The sequence below is a fragment of the Aptenodytes patagonicus genome, chromosome 12 (genome assembly GCF_965638725.1).
Source record: "Aptenodytes patagonicus chromosome 12, bAptPat1.pri.cur, whole genome shotgun sequence".
Taxonomy (NCBI): Eukaryota; Metazoa; Chordata; class Aves; order Sphenisciformes; family Spheniscidae; genus Aptenodytes; species Aptenodytes patagonicus.
Window position 1 is genome coordinate 22,993,746 of NC_134960.1, and position 23,129 is coordinate 23,016,874.

Here is a 23,129-nt window from a genome sequence, read left to right on the forward strand (position 1 = left end):
AATCCAAGGAGCCTGGATAGGGGCTCACTTGGATGTCAGTGTGAGCCAGCCAGAGATGCCAAATGTCTATTCATCATGCAACAGCGTAACCCACTGAACTAGGTCTGAACTACCTTAGTAGCACATGCTGTGCAGTAACCCATTGAACTCACCTTGCTGGAACAGCACTCCCTGTGGGTAGATGTTCCTATGTATTGCAGTATTATCTCCAAAGCAATGAGAGTAAACAAACATTGGATTATATAAGAAAGGCAGAAAGATCCTCAGGGCAGCATGGAACTATGACTCAGAGCTCATAGCACACCCCGGTGATTCTTGTGTTTTGCCAGATCCTATGGCACACATCACAAAGCCAACAGAAATCTGGCAGCAGCCGATTGTAATTTACAGTATGGGTTGCTCTTAGCCAACTGGTATTTTTACAGCCTTGCTACTCTCTCCTGCAGCTGAGGGAAGCTGCAGCATATAGGAGAGCCCAGATCTTCTCCAGCCCTCTAGGTGTGGTGTTCTTCAAATCAGTGGCACTCTTCTTACATCTCGGTCTCTTGTCTTGTTACAAGTCTCCACATGGAGTCCACCGAGGAGGTCCTCATGCTGACCATGGGTGGTGCATGAGGGTTTAACTTGTACAGAGCTACAATCAACATTTAATTTTATGCCAGTTTCTCTATGGAAAAAAAAAAGCGGTTTCCTCGAAATCACAGGAACCATTTAGATCTAAATGAATTTTTCACCAAGGACTTCTAGGGCATGTCTCTTGGGATGAGTCTGTTGTGGGGGTATATATTTAGAATGAAATACACTTTCAGGACAGAATTTTCTTCCCATGCTGGACCAAAATCCAGTTTACTGAAGATTTTCTTGGCTGCTTGGACAGCACTAGAAGGAGCTGTGAAGCCAACACTGAGTGTCATTGCTGCTGATGGGGCAGAGGGTTTGGGTTTTCTTTGCTGTACAAGGCTAGCAGCAGTAACCATCCAGACTGCTATATTAACATAGTTTGTTAGGTTAGTACTAGGTGTTTAGAATTTAAAAAGAGATTGAGGATGAGATTGCCATGGCAGTTAGAAGACCAATGTTCTTATCTAGATGCGCTTCAGGAGCAAATGGTTAAGAGACTGAGGGCTTTTTTTACAGACAAGGACTGAAGAAGCAAAACACCTAAGATTTGGCTAGGTTATGAAACTGTCTGATAAGCAACAGCCATGACTGATGTGTAATTAGCAGGAGGGACCGGAATGGCCAAGGGTGCCCCAAGGAAGTAGCATTTGGAAAAACAACAAAAATTAACCTGAGGAACATTTGGGCAAAGAATTTGGGCAAAGAGGAGTTTCTTAGTCATGAGCTGCTGCCAGACTGTATATGGTCCTCTTCAGAGGATTCCTTGGGCTGGGCTTGGCTGTAGACAGTGTCTATCAGGCTTGCAGAGACAGGCCAGAGGAGGAGACCACGAAGACAAAGTCCTTGCCCTGCCACTTCCAAACATTGTCAGCACCACAACAGAGAGTGGATAAACATCCACCTGCTCTGTTGATTCTTAGTGCAATTTCTTGCCTAGGGGGTGGTTTGCAGAACAAGAGAGTTGCACAATACAGGAAGGAAATGGTGCGCCAGCCTCCCAAGCTCTCAGTGGAAGATGCCTGCAGATAAACATAAGGTAGAACCTGGCTTGAGCACAAATCACTGGGAAAAGATTTTCTGATGTGAAGATAGAGGAGGAAGTACCTGCTTCCAGACCCACCTGATGCCATGGAGCACAGGTTCAGCCTGTTCCAGTTTTTCGCTCAGACCAAACCAAGGATCTAGGCTTTAATAGGAAATTCCCATAAGTTTAATAGGAAACTCTACTCAATTTGGATTTGGGGAGCAAGTTGAGTAGAAATAAGAGTGAGAGAGAGAGGGAAGGAGGGGGGGAAGGAGGGCCTGGGGAGATAGATGTGTAGAAAGGAGGAATGGCCAGATACAGAGCGAGATGGACATAAGATAGGCAGAAGAGTGGGTGGGTGGGTGGGTGGACAAGTAGAAGTCAGTCTGTTAGAAGCAATTCAGGCAGCAGCCATAAACCTCCTGATGTAGAGATGTCACATGTCATTGACTCGCCAGTGTTAATTGCTGGACTAGCGTGTTCTAGCATAGTCTGCTGAAGCAATTGCTTGATCCCCTAAAGGGATGCAGCACAGTCTTGAGGAAGAAATGCAGGCTTGGGAGCAGGGCACACCTCTCCTGCGCTCTGATCTGCACTGGGCACTGATTCACTCCATGGCCTTTGGCAACTTACTTCACCTCTGTGAAATGGGGATAATAACCCTTAATCACCACACATAGAGGGGTGTTGAGAGGAATGATGGAGAGCTATAAAGCATGAGGTGCTTTTATATGGAAGTACTGGAAAGGGTGCAGGTCTTCCCTCAGGGTCTGCCCTTGCAGCCCCCAGCTGTGAAGGAGTTCCCAGCGCAGCCCCGAGCCACGGATGCTGTCCCATGCAGGCAGGCCCTTGCCATGGTAGTGCTACTTGGAGCGTCAAGTTCATGACCAGACTGGAAAGGGCACAGTGGTTAGTTTTCTTCATTAAATGATTTGTTTAGGCTGGTAGATGTGAGCTGAAGAAAAGGAAAAAGAGGAGAACCCACTCACAAGCCAGAGCATGAGAAATCTCTGCAGCTCCATGTCCATACTCACATCATTGCTCAGGGCTGGTGCTGAGTCCAGAGGAGAGGGCAGCAGGACCAAGACACTGGGCTCTCTCACCCCATCCAGGTGCCCTACAAAGGCAGGCATGAGATAGATGCCTTTTCTTGACAAAACAAGCTTTGAGCTCGGGAGCTTATATTAGTTATGGATCTCCCACCACCCGCTCGCAGGGGTGGGCAGTTGGGGAGAGCTGGCATCAGAAGGGTGAACCAAAGACACCATGGAGCCCTGCCATGGCAGAAACTAAGCCCAGGCAAGGCGGTGGTCGTGCATGTTTAAGCAGAGTCTTTGTTGCAGGCAAGAGAGGCACATGAACTGAGAGTCTGACTACACCATCAACATTAAAAGCTGAAAGTGAATGAAATTAATTTAGAGGGATTCTGAAACAAAGCGTCCACACCTGGACTCAATTCCTGCAGAAGATATCCCCAAAACAGACCCTGAAAATTGCTGACCCCACCATCCTACACCTGGAGAAGCAAGGGAAAAATAAACATGTCACCATTGAAGGGCTGGGGGCTAAGGGTAACTGGAATAGCGTGGCACAGCATACCTTGCCCATTTCCCAGTGACAAGTACCTGTGTGAACAGTGCGGGACACAGAAGACAAAAATTCAACAGCCCTGTGATACCAAGTTAACCCCTTTGCCAGGAAATGTATGGCAGGATAACACCATCAAAACGCGAGAGTGAGGTTAGCAGTACTATAGCGTGGACAAAACTTTGCCTGAAGTTCCTCCAAATATGATACTGCTTATGTTTTAGTGTAAATCAGTTTCTTTGAGATTTAAACCAGAATCCCTTCACTGAAAGCGTCTGTGTTACTATTACGTTTTTGGACACATCTCTTCCTCAGCAGCAGTTTATGCACACACTTAAACTTGCATCAAAGCTCAGAAAGGGAGTGAGACAAAATGTAGAGAAGCTGCTGGAGGCTTCGGAGCAGAGCTGATGTGTTTTGCTGAAGGACAATGGGGTTATTCTCCAGGGGAAGGCTATGTGGTGTAGCCTACACTACGGTGTAAGTGCAGGGCACTGTGGTGGCTCCAGCCGTGTGTGCGTGGCATCATACATAGCCTTGGAGCTGTTTGCAGAGGGTGCCTGTTTAAGAGCACACAGAGGTCTCCCAGCATCGGCAGCCGTACATATCATCATGACTACCGCAGCACGGGCATTAAGATGAGCTTTCTGGCAGAGCTGGCCTGTGCAGAAGTGAGCCTCCAGCACCATGCACTCCTGCAAATGCAGCCTGTTGCCACCAGCAGGGAGGCAGAAGGTAGAGAGAACCTGTTTGATTCAACCTTATGCTGATTTACTGGGCCCAGTGTTAGAAAAAGAAGAAAATTTGGCTTTTCCTTACACCTACATTGATGCCTGTGAGCCTGAAATCAGTAGAGGCAATACATGATGATACCATTCGAGGTGAAGATCTGCATTAGTCAAACCAGTTTGCAGCTGTGGCAGTTTCTCCTTGTCACATGCCATTAAGCCTAGCTATTTGCACTGTATTTTCAGAAAGCTTATCTTGAAATAAGAGATCATGGGCATCAGAGTCAGATTTATTCAGATCTAAAGAGCTTCAGCCTTGGAAAAACATCCAGAATTGGAAGTCTCTCTACAATATATGAAGCCTGAGCAGCAATGTCTTCCTCAAGCAACTACTTCTTTCCAAGTGGGGGAACGTATTAGGTCCTCATAAGGCAAAGCATTTGTTTTTCTTTGTTAAAAGGCTAATAGCCCATTCCTCTGGCTACTGAAGTCCCCACTGTGGAAAGATCATCTATAGTGCCCCGCAGCGCAGCCCATCTGAACGTCACCCTGAAGGCAGGGTGCCTGCAGCACCCACCCCTTCCCCTGCTGGAAAGCCAGGGCTTTTCTTTGGGGTTCACCCTTAAGAAAGCAGTTGCGTGAGCCAGGAGCCCATGCCAGACATTTCTGGGCTCTGGGCCCCATGGCATTTCTTTGCACAAGGCCAAGTATCACGTGCTGGTGAACACAGTATGGCAACCACTCTCCTGGATGGTATGTTTGCTTCAAAAAAGGAGGGAAGGAAAGGCTCCAGAAGCTTACTTCCCATCAGGAGCAAGGGTCTGGGTGAGACACATCCATGGGCTGGGGAGTGCTGGTCCCTGGTGCTCTGAAGAGCAACAGAGGGGTGACCTTTCTGACCCTACACCAGAGAACAACCTTACTGACCAGGGTTAGCAACCAGGAGACTGTAGCATGGCTTTTCCCTGAACGGCTGGATTTGTACCACCAGGACACAGGAAAAAAAACATCTTTTTGCAAATTTGCAGAACAGACCAAGCTTCAGCTTGAAACCTAAGAAAGGGCTGGGACACATAGACCACCACCATCGGATAGAGCCAGGGACAGTTAAGGAAAGCAAAACATAAGAGCGAATTAGTCCTGTAGGTTTGCACTGTAATCAGCAGGGCAAGGCAGGCCCTTCCAGGGACACCCGGTCCTGACATGGCCTCTAACATGGTCAGGGGTGGTGGGGTGGTGGTTTGTTTTAGCTAGGACCAGGTTTTCTTACCTCCACCTGTCCATGCGTGCATGCATCCATCCATCTGTCCATCCTTCCATCCCATCATCCGGCTGGACCAGCTGTTGAGCTGGCAAGGGTGCAGAGTGGGAAGGAGGGCGTCACTTTAAGTGACCGGGAGCTCCGTCACCGGGAAAGCAAACGGTAAACACAGGATTGATTGAACTCCTTTTTTTCCTAAAAAGTGCTGTGCCAAGACCATCCTTTCAGAATCCCATGTTCAGTATTTTCTATCTGTTTATAAAATATATTCATATATAGTTAATGCTACATTCCCTACTTGTGTGAAATGGTCCTTCAGTGGAGAAAGTAAAGCAGGAATACAGGGAATGCTGCTGCAATTTGCAAGTGCCAGTCTAATGAATTACATGAGAGACCATGCCAAAGGGTCACACATACTAAAGAGAGACCAAGCGTGCTTCAGGTGGGCCATGCTCAGTCTGGCACCTGCCCAGCAAGCCCCACACCTGCCCGGAGGTGCACTGGCTGCAGGAATGATGCTGTTCCAGGGCTGCCTGAGACGGTGCAAAACCCAAGCCCAGATCCTCCACCACACAAAGCTGCAGCACCAGGACAGGCGCTCGCCGATACCTGCCGACAACCGGGAGTTGCATCCCAGCTTGAGCTCTGCGCCGTGAGTGAAGCTCTGCAGAAACCTGGCCCTGTCTTGTGCCTTCCCCCAAAGCCTCAGGCATGTGCCGTGTTAGAGATAACTATTGATAATTACGTTTAAAACTTTCATCTCCTTCTTCACATCTTCCCAGTGAACTTAATGATGGAAGAAGTTGCCAGATGTTAATTATTATCATTATCAGCTCCTAGCATTTACTGTACAAAGCAGTGCTTTTCCTGGTCTCAGCACTCTGTGATTATAGCACAGAGAGAAAGGCAGGTTTATTAAAGTACCCCGCAAATGTTAGTGTTGTCATTATCCAATTAACGTTCCTCTTCACAGGATGAATATAAACCTGACAAAGACCTCTCTGAAGTGGATCTGAAAAACGCCATCCGTGTGCACCACGCCTTAGCCACGAAAGCCTCTGATTACAGCAAGAAATCCAACGTGCTCAAGCTGAAGACAGCTGACTGGAGAGTCTTCCTCTTCCAGGCCCCGTAAGTACCAGCTCTTCCCGCAGAGCCTGGCCGGGCAGCCTGACCTCCAGCCGCTGCCAGACTCCCTCCGACCTGGCCAGATCAACACACACATTAGGGGACAAACCTGGGGGGAGGAAGGTGCTGAGCAGGAGGGCTGAGGGTGAGGTCTGTGGGGCTGTGCAAAGGACTTGGTCATGGGGTCACGGTTTCTACCTGTCGCTCTTGGTAGCTGTGTGTCAGGCCTGGAGGTCCTTTCTCATCTGTCACCAAGGTGGGCTGAGCAGGATGGGCTGGGATGTAAAGGGCTGAGTAAAGGGCTCCCCTTACTGACTTCTGTTGTCAGTCTGTGGAGGGGAGAAAATCTATATGGTGCATTGAACTAAGAAGCTGATGGTTCCCCTCGTCAGCTTTTGATGGGGAAACTGTCTAAAGCTCATTAAAGAAGTATCTCCAGCCAGGCTATATCTTCTTTCTTCCTTAGTCCATTGCAGAGGAAAGCTGCTCTGCTAATAAGTGTCAAGTGTGATTGAGTCATCTTCTGTCTGACGTTTTTCTTGTCTCCTGCTCATAGGTGACATTGTCTGTAAGTTGGGCTGGGGTACTAATGTCAAGTTAAAACTTGGCATCTGAATTTGTGCAGTGAAAACCCACTTGAAGGCTGGGGGAAGCAGTGCCTGAACAGATCGATGAGGGACCCTGGCCAGTGTCCCATGAATGACACAAATGAGGAGTCCACCCTGCTCCGTGGGACCTCTGTTGTGTGGCTCCCACTCTCCAAAGAGCAGGATATCCTTGGCCCTTGCCACCATGCTGACCCTTCCCAGCTCCTCAGGGAATGCAATCAGAGCTGATGAGGAAGGCGGGACAGCCAGGGCTTCAAGAAGCAGACAACAGCTCTGAAATCATTAGGGCACTGTAGAGGAGCCAATTAGCCAGCGTTTTCCTCTGTTCACAACCCAGGGTGGCGCAGAAATGGCTTCAAAGCAAGGCCACCGATGGCCCTTCTGAAAGCGGGTGGCTCCAGGGCTGTTCTGAGCTGCCTGGTCCTGGGTCAGAAGCATTTACAGACACCCTCTCTCTTCTCCCCTCCTTCGTAACAGAAGTAAGGAAGAAATGCTCTCCTGGATCCTGCGAATCAATCTTGTTGCTGCCATTTTCTCTGCCCCAGCCTTCCCAGCTGCAATCTGCTCCATGAAGAAGTTCTGCCGCCCGCTCCTGCCTTCATCCATGACCAAGCTGTGCCAGGTAACGTGTGAGAGAAGAAACGATGGAGGGGTGCCCGGCGCCCAGCCAGCCCTTCAGCACGCAGCTCAGGCTGAGCCCGTCTGCAGCTCCCCCAGCTCCTGCCTGATAGACACATTCAGGTGCTCAGGGCAGGAACAGAGGAGCGGAGTGGGCAACTTGGACAGACCGTGGCAAATCCCAATGTCTGGCCAATGCTTCCTTTGCAGTGGCTATAAAGCAACCCTATGCACAGACACCTACCTGTATGGCTGTTGATTCTGGCTTGTTTATTGCTCTTTGCCCATCACATCCCAGCCCCTTTCTGTTGCCAGAGTTGAAACAGCTGGTGCTACTGAGCCCAACGGCTGGCTACAGCCCTGGTTTATTTTATAACGTGGCACTCAGAGGTGGCACCCTGTTGTTTCTCAAGCTGAAAAGCCACAGACGAAGTGGGAGTCTGAGTCCCCACTCAGTGGGGAAGGTTTTCTGGAAGCAAGGGGGCACGGTGCACCAGACCATGGCTGCCTAAGGCTCAGTTAACCAAGAGCAATGGGCAGCTGCCATCCAAAGAGTAGCTTTTGTTTGCACTGTCCAGGGAAAGCCCAACATGCCTTAGCACCTCCAAAAAGTAGGGACACACTGCCACTGGCCCCCAGCAAAGGGGAGGACGGCCTGAAATGTCAGGGCAGAGATACAGCTCCGATCTGCTGAACCAGATGTGGCCAGATGTCGCCTTTCTCAGAGCCCAGATGGGGAGGGTACATTTATCTCAAAAAAGAGCAGGATGAGCAGCTCTTGGGACACTGCTGGTTCTGCCTGGCTGTTAAAGGGTGCAGAGCATTTCATGTTTATGATGCTAAAGAAGCCCAGGTGCCAGAGAAATCCACTCTTGGCACTTGCGATACATGAGTTTTGATCTTACTCAAATACCTGTTTCAGCTGCTCCTTATCAGATGAATTTGCAAATGTACTGCACACCTTTGGCTCCAGCACAGTAGCTAAGCTTACGTCCTTGCAGAGACAGATCCCACATCAACAGGCAGGCGGTGCACTTAGGTGTTGCACTCCTACCTTTTAATACCTGACACTCTTCTCTCGGCAGGAGGAACAGCTGAGGTCTCATGAAAATAAAATGAAGCAGATTGCAGACGAATTAGCAGAGCATAAATTACATCCTGTGGAGAAGAGCCTCAAGTCAAAAGAGGCTGAGGAATACAGACTCAAAGAACATTACCTAATATTTGAGGTAAAGGAACTTTCATCTTTTCTGTGATAAATGATACCTTGGCTGATTGAGGAGAACTAAGAACTCCGGAGTGGATGCTGTGAGCCTGGGAGAGCGTGAAAGGAGAGAGGACGAGGGCTTACAAGCTGGATGGGTGTCTTGGGGCAGCAGCAAGCCTCACTGTTTTGCACTGAAGCTAAAAAAAGAAATAACAGACATTTCCTCCCCTCTGTGATTTCTAACCAGAGGAGGGGAAAACTGATGAGAGAAATAAAATCTTCCTTTACTGTGCTGAAACTTGACATTTCCTCAGGTCCCAAGTAAGAAAGTGGTTCAGTTCTCAGTGTGCATCAGTCTTTTTCAGCAACATTAATAGAAAGCTAAGGGAATCCCTGTGAGAATTGATCTTGTTTTGCTGCAACCAGTTCCATAAATAAAGCCAAAACCAGCGTTACAGCTGATTACAGACTCTTTGAGGATGCATGTAGCTAAGTTTAAACGGTCTGCAAAGTCTAAGAAGCATTTAACTGTGGGAGAAATGGGATATTTTGTTCCAGTGAGAGTTAAGCAGAAGGTGTGATTCCTGCCACATAGGTGTCAGTGGGAAGGGACTGCTGGAGGCCTCTAGTCCTGCTTCCAGCAGGAGCTTGGATTATTCCCAGTATTAGCCCAGGCTGAGTGTGTCATTTTGTGGCCGAGTCTCAGAAATCTCCAAGGATGGGAATGTCCCACCTCTCGCATACCAGGGCTGCACCACCCTTTTGTGATGCCTAGCCTGACTCTCCAAAGCCACAGGTTCTGGCTGTTGGTTCCCTTGTCTTTGTACCAACCCTTCAAATAGTTGCTTGCTGCTGCCTCCTGTTTTCTGGACATCTTGTTTTGGATGCCTGCAGAGAAGTCTCCATCTGAGCGTTTTCTCTAGGCTGCCTTTTCAGTCTGCAAGGATAAGTTAGCACTTCCAGAGCATTCATCTCATGTGTCTTATGAGATGTGCTCTAGAAATGCTTGTTTCTCTGTGCTGACAAAGAAGCAAGTATAGGCTGTTATGAGATGTTAGGGGAAAGGATGAGTATTACACAAGTCCATAAAAAGAGGTCCCATCTAGCCTTGGAATAAAGTTGCTAGACAGAGAGGAGATGCCTCCCTTTATGCTGTGCTCTGTGAGGAGCAATGGGGACACAAATCAGCAGTGACAAGTGAACCACTGGATGGAAACAATGGCAAGCAGAAGTATTTGAATCAGTCGAGGGGAACTCCTAAATCAGGAAGGAGCAGATCTGTTGGTTCTGGTTTTGCCTCCAGTATCCGCCTTATGCGATCAGAGTGGTAGTCAAGACCTGTAAGAGCAGCTGGAGAGTCTTGCACAACCCTCCCTTTTCTCCTCAACCCTTTCAACGATGGGTTGATCAGTCTTTGCAGGCTTTGCATAGGCCAGGCACTGTGCTGTGGTTAAACAGTACTTGTTGGGTGTGATTAGTGGGATCCTGACGATATAGGATGGGTTTTCCTGCAGTAGCAGATGGCATTGCCTCTGCTTTCCACGCATGCCGTGGCCTGTCCCTGTTCCCAGGCTCTCTGTTCCCTCTTCCCCTGCAGAAGAGTCGCTATGAGACATACATCAACCTGCTGTGCATGAAGATAAAAGTCGGGACAGATGACCTGGAGAGAATTGAAACCAGTTTCTTCAAGGTGGAAGCTGACGACATTGCTTTGCGGAAGACACATTCAAGCCCTTCTTTGAGCCAAGGGCACATGTCCATCAGCTGTAAGGCGGAAAAGGACATTTTAGAGCAGAACACTTAACAAGGAACGCGTGCACAGAGTGGATGAACCGGCGATGCTTTGCGCTCCTGGACTAGATCGATGAGCACAATTTTACCTAGGAAATTACATGAGCAAAACCGTAGACATGTATGACACGGTGATTGCTCTAGTGAAAGAAATCAAAGAAGCTTTAGTTGACACTCTCTGGCAACGCTCTGGCATTTCAGCATCATAGACACGCCATCTCTTCTTCATCCCCAACAGCACCAGTGGCTTTTCTTTCCCTCCTACAGCAGCCTGCACAACAAAGGGATATGCTGGTTCTCCAAGGGCCAGGTTGCTCTTTTCTCCACCAGCCTTCTCTCTCCTCCTCCTTCTCTCCCTGGAGTCCCCACCGCTTCATGTCCACAGTTCCTGGCAGTGCAGGAAACTCAGCCGAGACGACGGTCGGTGGCACCACCAGCGCTCCCAGAGAAGGGCACAGAGTGGCAGGGAGCACGTCCCTCCCGCGAGAGGAGCACCGTTCAGCACGTCGTGGTAGGACAGGTGTCATGAGCTAGTCACCGACCGAGCGAGAGGCGTCTTCAGCACCGCATGTGGGAATGTCATCTGCCCACGGCAGGAGAGGCCTGAAGTGCCCCCTGTCACCTTATCCTTTTTTTATATATATATATATATATACATATGAATATATATAAATAAATATATATATATAAGGAAACTTTAACGTGGGTTTTTAACCTCAGTGTGCAAGTGAAGGCAAGCTGCCTGGGGAAGACACTAGGGACCGTGGAGGGTCTGACCAGCCCACCAGGATATTTTAAAAAATGCAGTAGCCTATGTATCTTTTTTTTCTCCTTTTTTTACTGAAATGGAAATCCCACCTGGCTTTGCTGTGAAACATCGCTCTCCTGTTCCTGCTTGTTCAGACAAACTGACCAAGTGGCTACTTACTTAGCATCCATGGCATCCGCCACTTTGGGTTCGAGGCACAATTGGAGCCATGCTTCAGATCCAGCTGAACCTTTGTGTGCAGGAGCGATTCCACCTGCCTGTCAATGTACTTCCTCCATTTTGCGATGCACATGCTATACTCTTTTAAGCGGGGAATTGTGTTTCTGTTCCTTTCTGCTGTCTGTGGTCCAATGATTTACTGTTGTGCTAGAAGTGATTCCTCTGCATTTCAATGCTACGACTGTCCTCCCACACTTTGTTTATTTATTTCACTGTTTGGTTTGGTCCTTTATCTCAGATTGCTTTTCTTTCCCCTAGGTGCATTCACAGTAATCAAGTTCCAGTTCTGAAGGATCTTGTAGCTGCTAATTACAGTCATTTATTGTTTATATTTTGCAGCATTTTTTTAAACAAACAAAATAAGATTTATTTGGACCTTCAACGTTTGAGACCCTATGGACTACTGTTTTCCATGATGGTTCATGACACTAAAAACCTCTGCCCAACTTTGTCACCTCTTCTTTTATCTGTGTTTCTTTGTACAGTTTGATAGTTTATTTGAAATGATGCACTAAGAATCATGTAAAAAAGAATAACAATAAAGCTGAATCTGTTGGTAAAGAGAATTGGGCTGAAGTACAGTTCCACCGTGTGCTGGATTAATCCCAGACTTCACGGCACTAGATGGACAGATCTCCACCAGCGCCTGCAGCGTGAAAGCCAGGTTCCTATGGATAGACAGCACCACAAAATCGCAATGCCTTTCCACGAGTAGGGTACCAGCCCACCCATCCTCCTGGGTACTGAAAGCACTGGCCTGCCCGTGCTTTGGATGGATGGCTCACCTGTGGAGCAGGTGTGGACAGATGGGCTGCTTTAGGAACATATTCAGGTAACTCTTCCCTCTGTCTGCTGCATCCCAGGTCTGTCTGTCCACATGCAGCCTAGAGGTTTATGGGAGGAGAAAGATACCAACATCTGCATTGGTGGTTGGAGATGTTCTGGGAACTGTTCCCGGAGGAGCCCATGGCTACATTGAGTGTCATGGCTGTTTCTCCAAGGCAACATGTGCTTTGCTGTGTCAGGTACTGTACAGACATCCCTTGCACTGAAGACCTCCAAGATGCTGCTACTCACATGAAGCGTCTGGTGCCCAGGCTCACACAGTGGAAGCCTGGCGGAAAGCCAGGCCTGACTCTTGCTCTCCAAAATCCCAGGTAATATTTTGTACCTCAGCCTGTCCTTTCTGACCATCCCCTCCAGCAGGCAGGGACACCTCCAGTGTGTTTGAGGAAGCCACCAAAAGCAGCTCAGTCCCCCATGTTGAAGGTGCCAGTCTGCCATCCTCAGTCGGGAGTAAGTTGCAGGGAAAAGCAGGATCTTGCAAAATCTCCTCTGGGCACCAGGAAAGGGCCTCAGAGCCATGAGACTCACCACCCAATGGATGTGGAAAGGGGTGGCAGCCAGCATTAAACAGCCCTTGGCAAGACAGCTAAGAGGGTTAAACTTGCACTGATTGACAACCAGCAGTTTGCCCTGAGGCACAAGTACTGATCTGGGTGCATATGCATGTGCAGATGTGGTGAGCATCTTACCTACAAGAGGGCACTGAGCACACCCAAAAATGCCTTGTTTGACCAACCTGCAGCCTCAGCTTGTGACCAGGAAGAAAATGCTTTTTTTCTTCCCTCTTTCCCTCCCTGGAGGTGAAGGACTCAGCCACCCACCACTAAGAGAGAAGAGCAGCATCTCAGACGAATTAAGCAGCCACATCTTTTTCTCCTCCTGGAAGTACCCAAATGCACTTTCTGGCACAGCCCCAGCCTGTGCCAGGCCCTCTAGCAGGCAGCACGGCTGCTCTGGGTCTCAGACAGCATCCCCTGAGGGTGCTGGTTCAGCCTGACCTTCCTGCCAGGCCCCTTCTTCTGGATACAACCTGACACCAAATTCATTTTAGAAGGACTTTTTTTTGGGGGAGGCTTTGCAATCCCAAAACCAGGATCTGACGATCCTCTCCTGCTTGCGTCACCCCATCTGTGTCAGCGGAGCAATTCCCTCCCCTTTGGGAAGGGTGGCAAAGGCATTGCACATGCGGAGCAGAGCTGGCAGGAGGCTGCGGTGGCTCCCCCCACCTGTGAAAATTGCTGTAAAATATTTACAGCCAAACCCTAGGAATACACATGGCTGGAAGTGAGGGGGTCTAAAAATAAACCAGCCAGGAAAAAAAGGAGAGAGATACAGGCTTCCTTCAGAGGCAATTGGAGAGAAAATTGAAGTAGTGTAACTGCCTCCAAATATAGAACACAATTATGGGAATCAAGGGGCATGCTGAACAAGAAATCACCACAAGAAATCATGAGGCTGCCATGTCTCAGAGCTGGTGGTGTCTCAGCAGATGCAGAGCATCACAGATCCCTGCAAACCATGGAGCAGTAAAACATCCCCCTGCGTGGGGCAGCGCTGGGCAAACCCGCAGCTCCTTTCCAAGGGACCCAGCAAGCAGACCGCAATGGTGATGCCTGGTGTGGATCAGCTGCACTGAGCACACCCCGAGGTTCAGCCACACCGTCCCTCTGCACCTTAGCCCAGAGCACGGCAGCAGGAGGCCCAAGAGCTGCAGCCTTCTTGTAATGCAGATGCTGCTGTGCCAACCCTGTGTGGTCATCCCCATGAACAGAGCTCACCAGCTCACAGACGCTGAGGAGAGCCAGGCAGAAAGATGGGGTTGCTTTGGGAACCCAAAGGCCCCTCCATCTCTCTCTTCTATGTGCCTGGCCTTCCCAGGAATCCTCATGCTCCATGACCTCCCACACGTGTCCCTTCCAGGGGGTCAGGTGCTCTCTGCCCATCTCACCACGCTCCAGGAGCTGCTGGAGGAGATAAGTTGAGAGACCAAAGGCAATGGGGAGTCGCAGCCTGTCCCAAGAGTAATGGGAAGGTGGAGAGCTGCACAGTAGTGTTGCTTTCATCCAGCAAGGCTTGGGACTGCGCAGAATTGGGACATGATGTGTCCAAAGGTTACATGGCAAATGTCACCCAAATCAGGACTTGACCCTACCGCCTTTATCCCCAGTCCTAGACATCTAAGACCTCCTTTGCACATTGCTGTTGGATCACATGGGCCCTGTGGCAGGAGGGCAGGCTCCTTTAGCCTTTAACCTTTTGGGAAATCAGTGTTGAGATGCCTTTATTCAAGGTGAAGTGCTGAGCCCTCTAGTCTGGCTGGAGTCCCCACAGCACATGCGATGGATGTTAGGGGTAGCCTTGTGACCCAGTCAGGTCAGCTCCAAGGCAACAGGCATCCTGGGGGTGTTGGAGAAGCAGCCCAGGCTGTGGGTGTGCTTAGCCTGGCCTTCAGCATGGGCATCATTGTGAGGACCGGGGACTTCTCTCATGGCTCTGTGCATTCCTATGGGGTCGACTCAGACCAGTGTGTAGCAGATCCCTCTCCTACTATGTGAGTTCAGCTGGGACTTCTGGGCACCTGTTCATCTCACTGAGCAGAAACAAAGGAGTGGGGTCTGAGCTGGACTGAGCCATGGGTGCAACCTCAGGAACTGTGCTTCCTGTGAATACACCATATTCTCAGTGATTCCCCTACATGGGGGCTAGCCAGGGACACAGACTTGCCATGGAAGAGCTGAAGGGACCTGTTTTGTGGGTGGGCAGATGTTGCACGGCAGCACAGCGCTTGCAGAACTGGACCCAACACATCTCCACTCTACTGCAAAAGTCACTGAAATCGGTGCCAGCATGTGAAGCACGTGCCATGCATCTTGGCCTTTCTTGGCACAACAGAAAGCTTCCGCAGGTGGGGTGAAGGGGGATCTCCCGGTCTGCAGGTGGAGAAGGAATGGCATCCCCCTCAGGAGACGTGTGGGTAACATCCACTCACCTTAGTGAGCCTCCACTCCTGAGCCCTGCAGTGAAGGTCAAATGTCCATGACAGGTAGAAAAACACCCACATCTGGGCATAAAGATGTTTACAGAACCAGAGCATCGTTCATATGAGGAGAGGCCGAGAGCTGGGACTGTTCAGCCTGGAGAAGAGAAGGCTCAGGGGGACCTTATCCATGTGTATAAATACCTGATGGGAGGCAATGAAGAAGAGGGAGACGGACTCTTCTCAGTAGTGTCCAGTGACAGGACCGGAGGCAATGGGCACAGATTAAAAAATAGGAAATTCAGTCTGAATACAAGAAGACACTTTTTTGCTTTGAGGGTAGCCAAGCACTGGCAGAGGTTGCCCAAAGAAGTTGTGGTGCCGCCATCTCTGGAGATATTCAAAACCTGACTGGGTACAGTCCTGGGCAACTGGCTCTGGGTGAGCTGGTTGAGCCGGGGAGTTGGACCAGGTGACCTCCAGAAGTCTCTTCCAACCTCAACCAGACTGTGATTCTGTGTATGGTACCTGTCAGCTCCCCATTTGCCCCCCAGATTGCCCGAGATTAATGCAGCCCACAGTTTGTTATTTCTTATTTTATTTATAATATAAAAAATGTTCAAGTGTTAAACAGTCGAGAGTTCTGACATTCAGACAATCCAGAGCAAACTTTGACAATCATCTTATGACAAATTAGCAGAGTTTTCTATCTGACCCCATCATGGGTGAGGAATAGAGGGTTTAGTTACTTTATTGCTAAAAGTTAAATGAAATACACTGTCAATTGTTGTATTATCTTCTCAGTCACAGCTTCACCATGCATCCAATCTACAGTATCTGAAATGCAAAGGACATGCAGAAGTAAAAATATAAAAAGAAAAAAGTCAGGCTACAATGTAAACAGGTTTGCTGCAGAGAACTGAGGAGAGAGGGGCACTTCCACGGGGGATGCTCTGCCGCCTGGACACGCAGGACTGTCTCTTTGCGCCACAGAGCCGATGGCTAGAGCTGCTCCGAGTTCGGAAACACGACGTCCGTCATCGATGGCAAGATGTGACGGTAACAACTGTCTTTACAATATACGGCACGGCAGTACAGAAGAATCCGCTCGCTGGGCTGCCCCACGCAGGGCCCTTCCCGGCCAATGCAGGGGAGACAAGCGGGGCCAAAAGTGCTCGGGCTCCTGCCAAACCCCGGGGCAGCATGGCCGGCAGCTGCCTGGCACGGCGTCCAGGGCAAGCCTCGGCCGTGCTGTGCTGCGGGGCCGCCCTCCGGCTGTCCTCCCGGCACCACCTGGACCACGGACGAGCACGGGTGGCAGGACGCCACAGCCCCGGCAGCCCTACGGCACCACGGCACACAGCACCACGGCCAACGCCGCACCGCGGCTACACCACTCGGTCAAGGGGACGCCGCGGCCAGCACGGCACCGGTATGGCAATGCAGCCACGGGGCACCGCAGCTGAATGGAGACCGCCCTCTTGGGACCACCGCGCAGTGCCGTCTGCCTGCCAGGGCTGGCTTCAGTGAACTGGATTCAACCGTACGTAATGGGGTATGATTTCACCACCTTCATACAGGTGTCTGCCTTGTTTGACTACAAACCTGTGCCAACCCAACTTCAGACCCACAGGTGAAATGGCCAAAGGTTGAGAGCTATACTGTAAGGGCTGCTGCTGCTGCGCGATTTCGTTTTCTCTTCCTACCTGTGTGGCAAAAGAAACATTATTTCTGCATTTCAGCACGGTGCTGTTGGGTTTCTTTTTCTCCTGATTTAAGAGAAAATACAAGTATTTTACAGGGCAAGACAGATCCCCATTAGACATGATAATGGAAATGCTCCCACTCATGTCCTTGATGTGTGTTTAAACGATACCTTAAAGAATAAGATCATTAATAGCAGGGTACGGGGCAAAGTGGCGAGGCTGTTTTCTTCCGACGGAAGAGCGCCCTTGTGACAGGTTGTCTCCCAAACAAAAATCTATGATCTTAAAAATGCTACTGAAACAGAATCCTCGGCATGAATCCCAGCACTAGCATACAGCAAAAGGCACCACGATAGTTTTGTTTTCTATTTTTAAGTAGTCAAAAATTGGCCCACTTTTTTTTTAACTTTATTGTTTGTTTTCTTTTCTTCTTCTTTTTTTTTTTTTTTTACTTTTTTTTTCTCGGAAGCTGTAAATCAAGACATTACATATAAATAGAGATTCCCTATAAAAAAGTCATTGCCATTAGCTATTATAAGACAACTTTGCTAAAATGAAAATAAAACATTTTATTTGTTATATTTTTTCCCTCTTTTATATAAAATAAAAATATTTATTTTTGTTTTGTTTTGTCTCATCTCCCTCCTCGGCCTCCTCCATGCGGGTTACGTCTGCGGGTGCGTGAGTCTGGGAGGCGCCTAGAGAGGATCCGGGTCCGGTTTGGGCGTCGTGTGCGCCAGGCTGCTGCGCCCGCTCTCCCCGGGAGCGCTGTGTCTGCTGCAGGAGTAGTGAGTCCGGCTGTCGCCCGGCCGGTGGAGCGGGGGCGACTCTGTGTGCGCCGCCTCATTGTTCTGAGTGCTTAGGAAGGGGGTGCTCTCAGCCACCAGCTCCTCGTCAGACTCGCTGTAAGAGGCGCTGCTCAAGGAGAAGGAGTCCCGGACGGCTCTGGCTCTGTGAGGGACGTGCCCGTTCAGTTTGGATTTTTTCCACCGCCTGTTGCTGCTGGCTGTTTTCTTTGGCTGCTCTAGCGCTGTGACATACTCCTGCGTCGTCTCATACTCATCGTCCTCCGTGATCCGGAAGGGGCTGGAGGGCAGGCTCCCCATGCTGTCATTTAGGTAGGTCTTCCTTTGGTAGTAGCTGTCGTACCTCTGCGTGTCCTGGAAGGGGAGCTGGTACCGCCGCAGGAGGGGCTGCTGTTCCTCCACACGGAAGCTGATGGGGGCCGCCGGTGGCAAGGAGACGGCGTGTGCCGAGTTGGGGGAGGTGATCTCAAAGGTGGGCACCTGCGCGGCCATCGAGTAGTGGAAGTCGACAGGCGACAGGCGTGCTGGTGTGGTCAGGGCCGACACGTACCTGAAAGAAGCAACACCTCTGTTTGGACACCGAACAACCCCAAAAACCTCCAGCTGTGCCCGCGCTCTGCCGAACACGGCACAGGGACCCATGAGGCCTCCACTGCACCTAGTCCTGGAGCTCAGCATCTCCTGGGGAACCAGGTGGAGGGACCTTGCGCCGCTGTGCCAAGGGAGGATGAGCTGCTGGCTTCGGTGGGCACTAGGGCACCATGCACCATGCATCCCAGGACTGCCTCTCCCGAGGGACTCAGTGTGCAATTCCTACCCTGCATCACTGCAAACCTTACAGCATCTCCCAGCAGGCTGAGTCAAGACTTCCCTGCCTCTCGTTTGCCTGCCAGCTGCTTTCTTTTCCCTCTGGAGCTGCCAGGCTTGTCTCCGAGGAAGGTCCCCGAAATGCCCTCCCAGGGCATCCAGGCTTGGGCCACAGATGGGGAAAGCCTGGGTATTGCTTCCTCTGGCTTAGCAAAAATCTTGTGTCTCAAAAAGGCATCTACTGCTTTCATCTACTCTAGTGACAACATCAGTGTGGCAACTCAGGTCTGGTCTAGCCCCTCTCAAAAAGCCTTTCCTTCGGCATCATCTCTTTCTAAGGAGCAGATTTCATTTCCTCTCAATAGTGCCAATTGGTGTCACCGCTCATTTCAGGCTGCCCAGGCTCCCTGGCTCGTCTGGTGCCTTTTTACCCATGTGTCTTGTGAAGTATGAGATGTCTGTATGAGCTGGGTCAGCCTGCCTGAACAGACCGGGGACAGGAATGAGAGAGCAGGAGATGCTGCCTTTCTCCTCTGCCCCATGGATAAGTCCCACTGCCTTGAAGGGTAACTGCCCGAAAGTGGCCATGTGGCCACCCAAGGTCACCCATGGCTATCCACAAAGGGCTGGAGCAAGGGTGGAGATGTGCTGCTGCACCATGAGGAACCAGACCTGGGAAGAGGATGACTGTTGCTGCCTCTCACTGGCTGATGGTGTCTCAGCTCTGCAGTTGTGTTCCCCGGAAGGCTGGGTCATACAGAGCCCTGTCCCAAGGCTGTGCCCACATACAGCAACCCGCTTACCAGGCCGTCCAGGACTCCGCTGAGGATGCACATCTTTTCCCCATATACCTGGGGGCCAGACCCTGCTTGAGCTGCCAGCCCACCAAGCTGCCTGGGCTGTGCTCTCAGAGGGTTTTTCTTCACCAGTTGCTGACTTGCAGCCAGGTATTTTCTGCTCCTCTCATCCCTGTGCTCCAAACCTACACTGCCACCAGCTGAGCAGGGTGCAGTACTTGCTGCTGCCCCTACCAGGGTGGCCTCCTGGGGTAGTGGCTTCCTCTGGTAGGACCAGAGCTGGAATTTCTCCAGTGCTACCACAGGACTGCTGCTCTAGGGCTGGGCAGAGGCAAACATTTTTGTGTCCAGCACAGAGGGCATGGCTTGCCTCTGCTGTGCCAGGGCAGCACCAAGCAGTGGGATCTGACCTCTCGCTGTGCGGTGAGTCCCGCAGAGAATCCACGGAGTCACGATACTGCGTCATGGGCCTCCGCGCGTCCTCAATGCAGAAGGCGGCCCCGCGGCGAGCCCGTGCCTCCACGCACGCAGGGCTGTTGCATTTACTGGTTCCCACTGAGGACAGCATTATCCCAGACTGGGAATCTGAAGTCAGGCTCTCCGTCCGCTCCAAGCTCCAGGTGTGGCTTTCATGTCTGTGGACCAAACCCCATATGGACAGTGAGCAAGGAATCCCCACCAAGGTCTTCTCCAAAGAGCTGCATGCAGGCACAGCTCAGACTCTGCTCTGCACTGGCATCCCCTTTCTCTCTCTCACTAGGATACATCTGGCCAGGGATGCCCAACTTCCCAACCCTGCCTTTGATTTGCCTTTCTTTGCTACTTCTTGGAGATATGATTAGAGGGTAAAGAAAGGCAAACTAGTGCATACCGGGTACTTATCACACCACCTCCTGACGGCTGGGGACAGGATGGGACAGCCTCTGGAGGGAGGCCAGGGCAATTCTGCTTTGTGCTTGCAAAGCGTTCTGGGTGTGGAGCAACGCACTGGCCGTACTAAGGCAAGTCCACAAAGGATCTTCAAATGTACCATCTGCATTGCCAAGTGACAGCCCCTTCAGAAATGCTACCAGAAAGGAGCCAGAAAAAAAAACCACTGAAAATTACATCATCAGCAGCAGAGAAAAGCATACTAAAGGTAGACCTAGTTGTTCAGTTTCCACTGGTTTATAAAAGATTTTGGCAGCAAAACACTTTCAAGGTGCTAGACAAAAACTATGATATGTTGGCTAGACCTGGCTGAGCACTTGGAGCTCCACCTGCCCTAGTCTTGGTGCAAAGAAGACATCCCGCAAGGAGTCACCAGGGACGCGTGGGGCCATGCGCACACCGGGGGCCCACCTGCAGCACGGCCACCAGGCTGACCCCTCTCCACAGCAGAAATAGTGATCCATTAGAGCAATAGCTCTGAACTGCGGAACTGCACCAGATGGAGCTGTGCCGGCAGAGGATTTTGGGTGGGGGTTTGCAGAGGAAAGCAGGCCTCATTACGACTTCCCAAGAACCTGTTAATTATTGATGGCTCCAGGCACATGCTCGGCTGCAACCACCACACTCATTTATAACTTCAAACGGCGTCCTCATTAGAGGCACTGATCGAGTAAAATGGAGCCTGATTATGCCAGTAGTTTGCCTCTGGCATGACTTGAAGAAACACCTGCTCGCTGCACTTGACTCAGGCAGATTAGGTGGCAGGTAGCCAGGACCAGAGGCTATGCAAGGTAGGTGCCTCCCCACAGCTGCCATGTGTTAATGCTGCCCTCCAGACACACCTTTGCGTCTTCAGGAGGTGCCCAGAGATGGCCCCGGGGTCCCAGACTTTGAAGTGAGCATGGAAGGCCAGCAAGGAGCAGCTCTGCAGGCACAGGAGCCTCTGTGCGCCTGGTTCAAGCTTGCACGCACCTAGCCAGGGTTGGGCTGCTTGGATTCCAAAATTTTGGAATTCAGAAAAACCTAGAAAACACACCATCTAACTCACCAGGGGTAGGATTTCCCCAGACAAAAGCAGTCATTTCCAGCCCAGCAAGTCATTCTTGGCTCCCTCTCTACTTGTTGGAGGTCTAGCCAGAGGAGTCTGGGGAGGAATTCACCTGAAAACCTAAGTTCAATATCTGAAGTTGATCTGACGCATTGTACACCGAGAGTATTTGCTCATCCCTGATGAATGCCTGAACCCTGAAGAAACCTGCCAGGAGCCATCTTTGAGCTTTAGCTGAAAGGATTCATTGCTTCCTGGACAAATGGGGACAAACACATCGGGCTAATGAAGTAAATAAGCCAGGACATCTTTTGCTTTATAAAGTCAGCGCAATGTGATCTATACGTTATTGACAGGCTGTAGATATGGCCCCCCTGCACCTCGCAGTCACTTTTTGAAGGCAAGTGCTCTCATAGGGAAACATCATCACTTACTGGAAGAAGCACAAGAGCTATGTACGAGGAAGAACCTGAACATCCAAACTCAAAACAGCACAGGATTTTCTCCAGAGCATTTGAGGGACTTTTCTGGACATCATAAAAATAGGGAAGTTCCATCTGCAATTTAAATGCTCTCAAAAACCATGAGAACTTCAGCTTCCAAGCCATGCTGCTCTTCCCCCTGAAGGCTATTTTGAAATGTAAAGAAAATTATGCCTCATCCTTTATAGCAAGAATTATTGGTACTTTCCTGCTAGCCCCAGTTTTCCTGAGAGCTTCAGAAAGACTTCCAGTGAAAGAGGCGCCACCACCGCAGAGGCTGAGATTCTAACGCAACTTTCTGGACTGTGATAAATTGCACATAAATTTTTTCTGGTGAAAAACTGTGACTCCCAAGTCAGACCCTAACTTTGAGGAACTGGCCAAAACATTTTGTGATATTTTGTGTACTTTGCCTTCCACAAGGCAAATACATGCTAAATATATCAAGCATGAAACGAATAACCTGTGTGTGCTTAATGAATTATTGCAAGTGTCCAGCATGGTTGCAAACACAACTTGCAAAACCTTTCCTAGATGCATCCTCCCGTTTGTGTCTGTGCAAAGCATGAAAGCACAACTTCATTTCTTCCTAGTTTCCAGCTATGTCAGCGCTGCAGGTTTCTGCTGGCACCTCACTGCAGGTCAAGGATGACACCTTTCCACACTTCTCACTAACTAGCTGTGCCAGCAAAGACCCGCAGTGTCGACATGGCCTGTATGCCAGTGTAGTGCCAAACATCAAGTAAAATCAGAAAGGGGGGTGAAAGGGAAACCTTTTACTGGCTTTGAATCTCACAGCATCCTAAGGCAAACAGCAGGAGAAAGTTCAGGGGAAAATGGTATACATCACCTCTGGCTGGACGTTGGAGTGGCTGTGGAGCAGTGATGAGATGGGGAGCAGGAGTGACTTCCCGAAAAGGTCGTCTCTGTTTCCCTTCGGATCACATGCTCGGTGGCAGAAACATTCTTAGAAATATACTGTAAAATATGAAGAATCACACAGATCACCCACCAGCTTGCCAATGCTGCCACAGCCAAATTCAGCTGGTTTGATTATTTCTGGTGAAATCAAATGAGGACTGAGTGAACCCAGCAGCTCCACACCCCATGGAAAGAGACAAAGAGGCTGGAGGCTCTTCTCTGCCCCTGCACTTTGAACACTGGAAAAG

General features: G+C 50.1%; 2 protein-coding genes across 8 annotated transcripts in view; one reads left to right on the plus strand and one right to left on the minus strand.

Annotated features, from left to right (window-relative positions):
• The window catches only part of PSD2 (pleckstrin and Sec7 domain containing 2), a 92,779-nt gene extending 80,652 nt beyond the window's left edge, over positions 1-12,127 (plus strand). For all 4 annotated transcript variants that reach the window (XM_076350133.1, XM_076350130.1, XM_076350132.1 and 1 more), the window contains 4 exons: positions 6,195-6,352; positions 7,435-7,579; positions 8,661-8,804; positions 10,380-12,127. In XM_076350133.1, the coding sequence (XP_076206248.1) occupies positions 6,195-6,352; positions 7,435-7,579; positions 8,661-8,804; positions 10,380-10,586 (654 nt within the window). In that variant the 3' untranslated portion in view covers positions 10,587-12,127. The remainder of the gene's footprint in view (positions 1-6,194; positions 6,353-7,434; positions 7,580-8,660; positions 8,805-10,379) is intronic.
• A 3,847-nt stretch (positions 12,128-15,974) lies between these two features.
• NRG2 (neuregulin 2) overlaps positions 15,975-23,129 on the minus strand; it is a 177,479-nt gene continuing 170,324 nt past the window's right edge. For all 4 annotated transcript variants that reach the window (XM_076350042.1, XM_076350039.1, XM_076350040.1 and 1 more), the window contains 3 exons: positions 22,811-22,938; positions 19,911-20,135; positions 15,975-18,446 (listed from right to left, as the gene is read on the minus strand). In XM_076350042.1, coding sequence (XP_076206157.1) covers positions 17,789-18,446; positions 19,911-20,135; positions 22,811-22,938 — 1,011 coding nt within the window. In that variant the 3' untranslated portion in view covers positions 15,975-17,788. The remainder of the gene's footprint in view (positions 18,447-19,910; positions 20,136-22,810; positions 22,939-23,129) is intronic.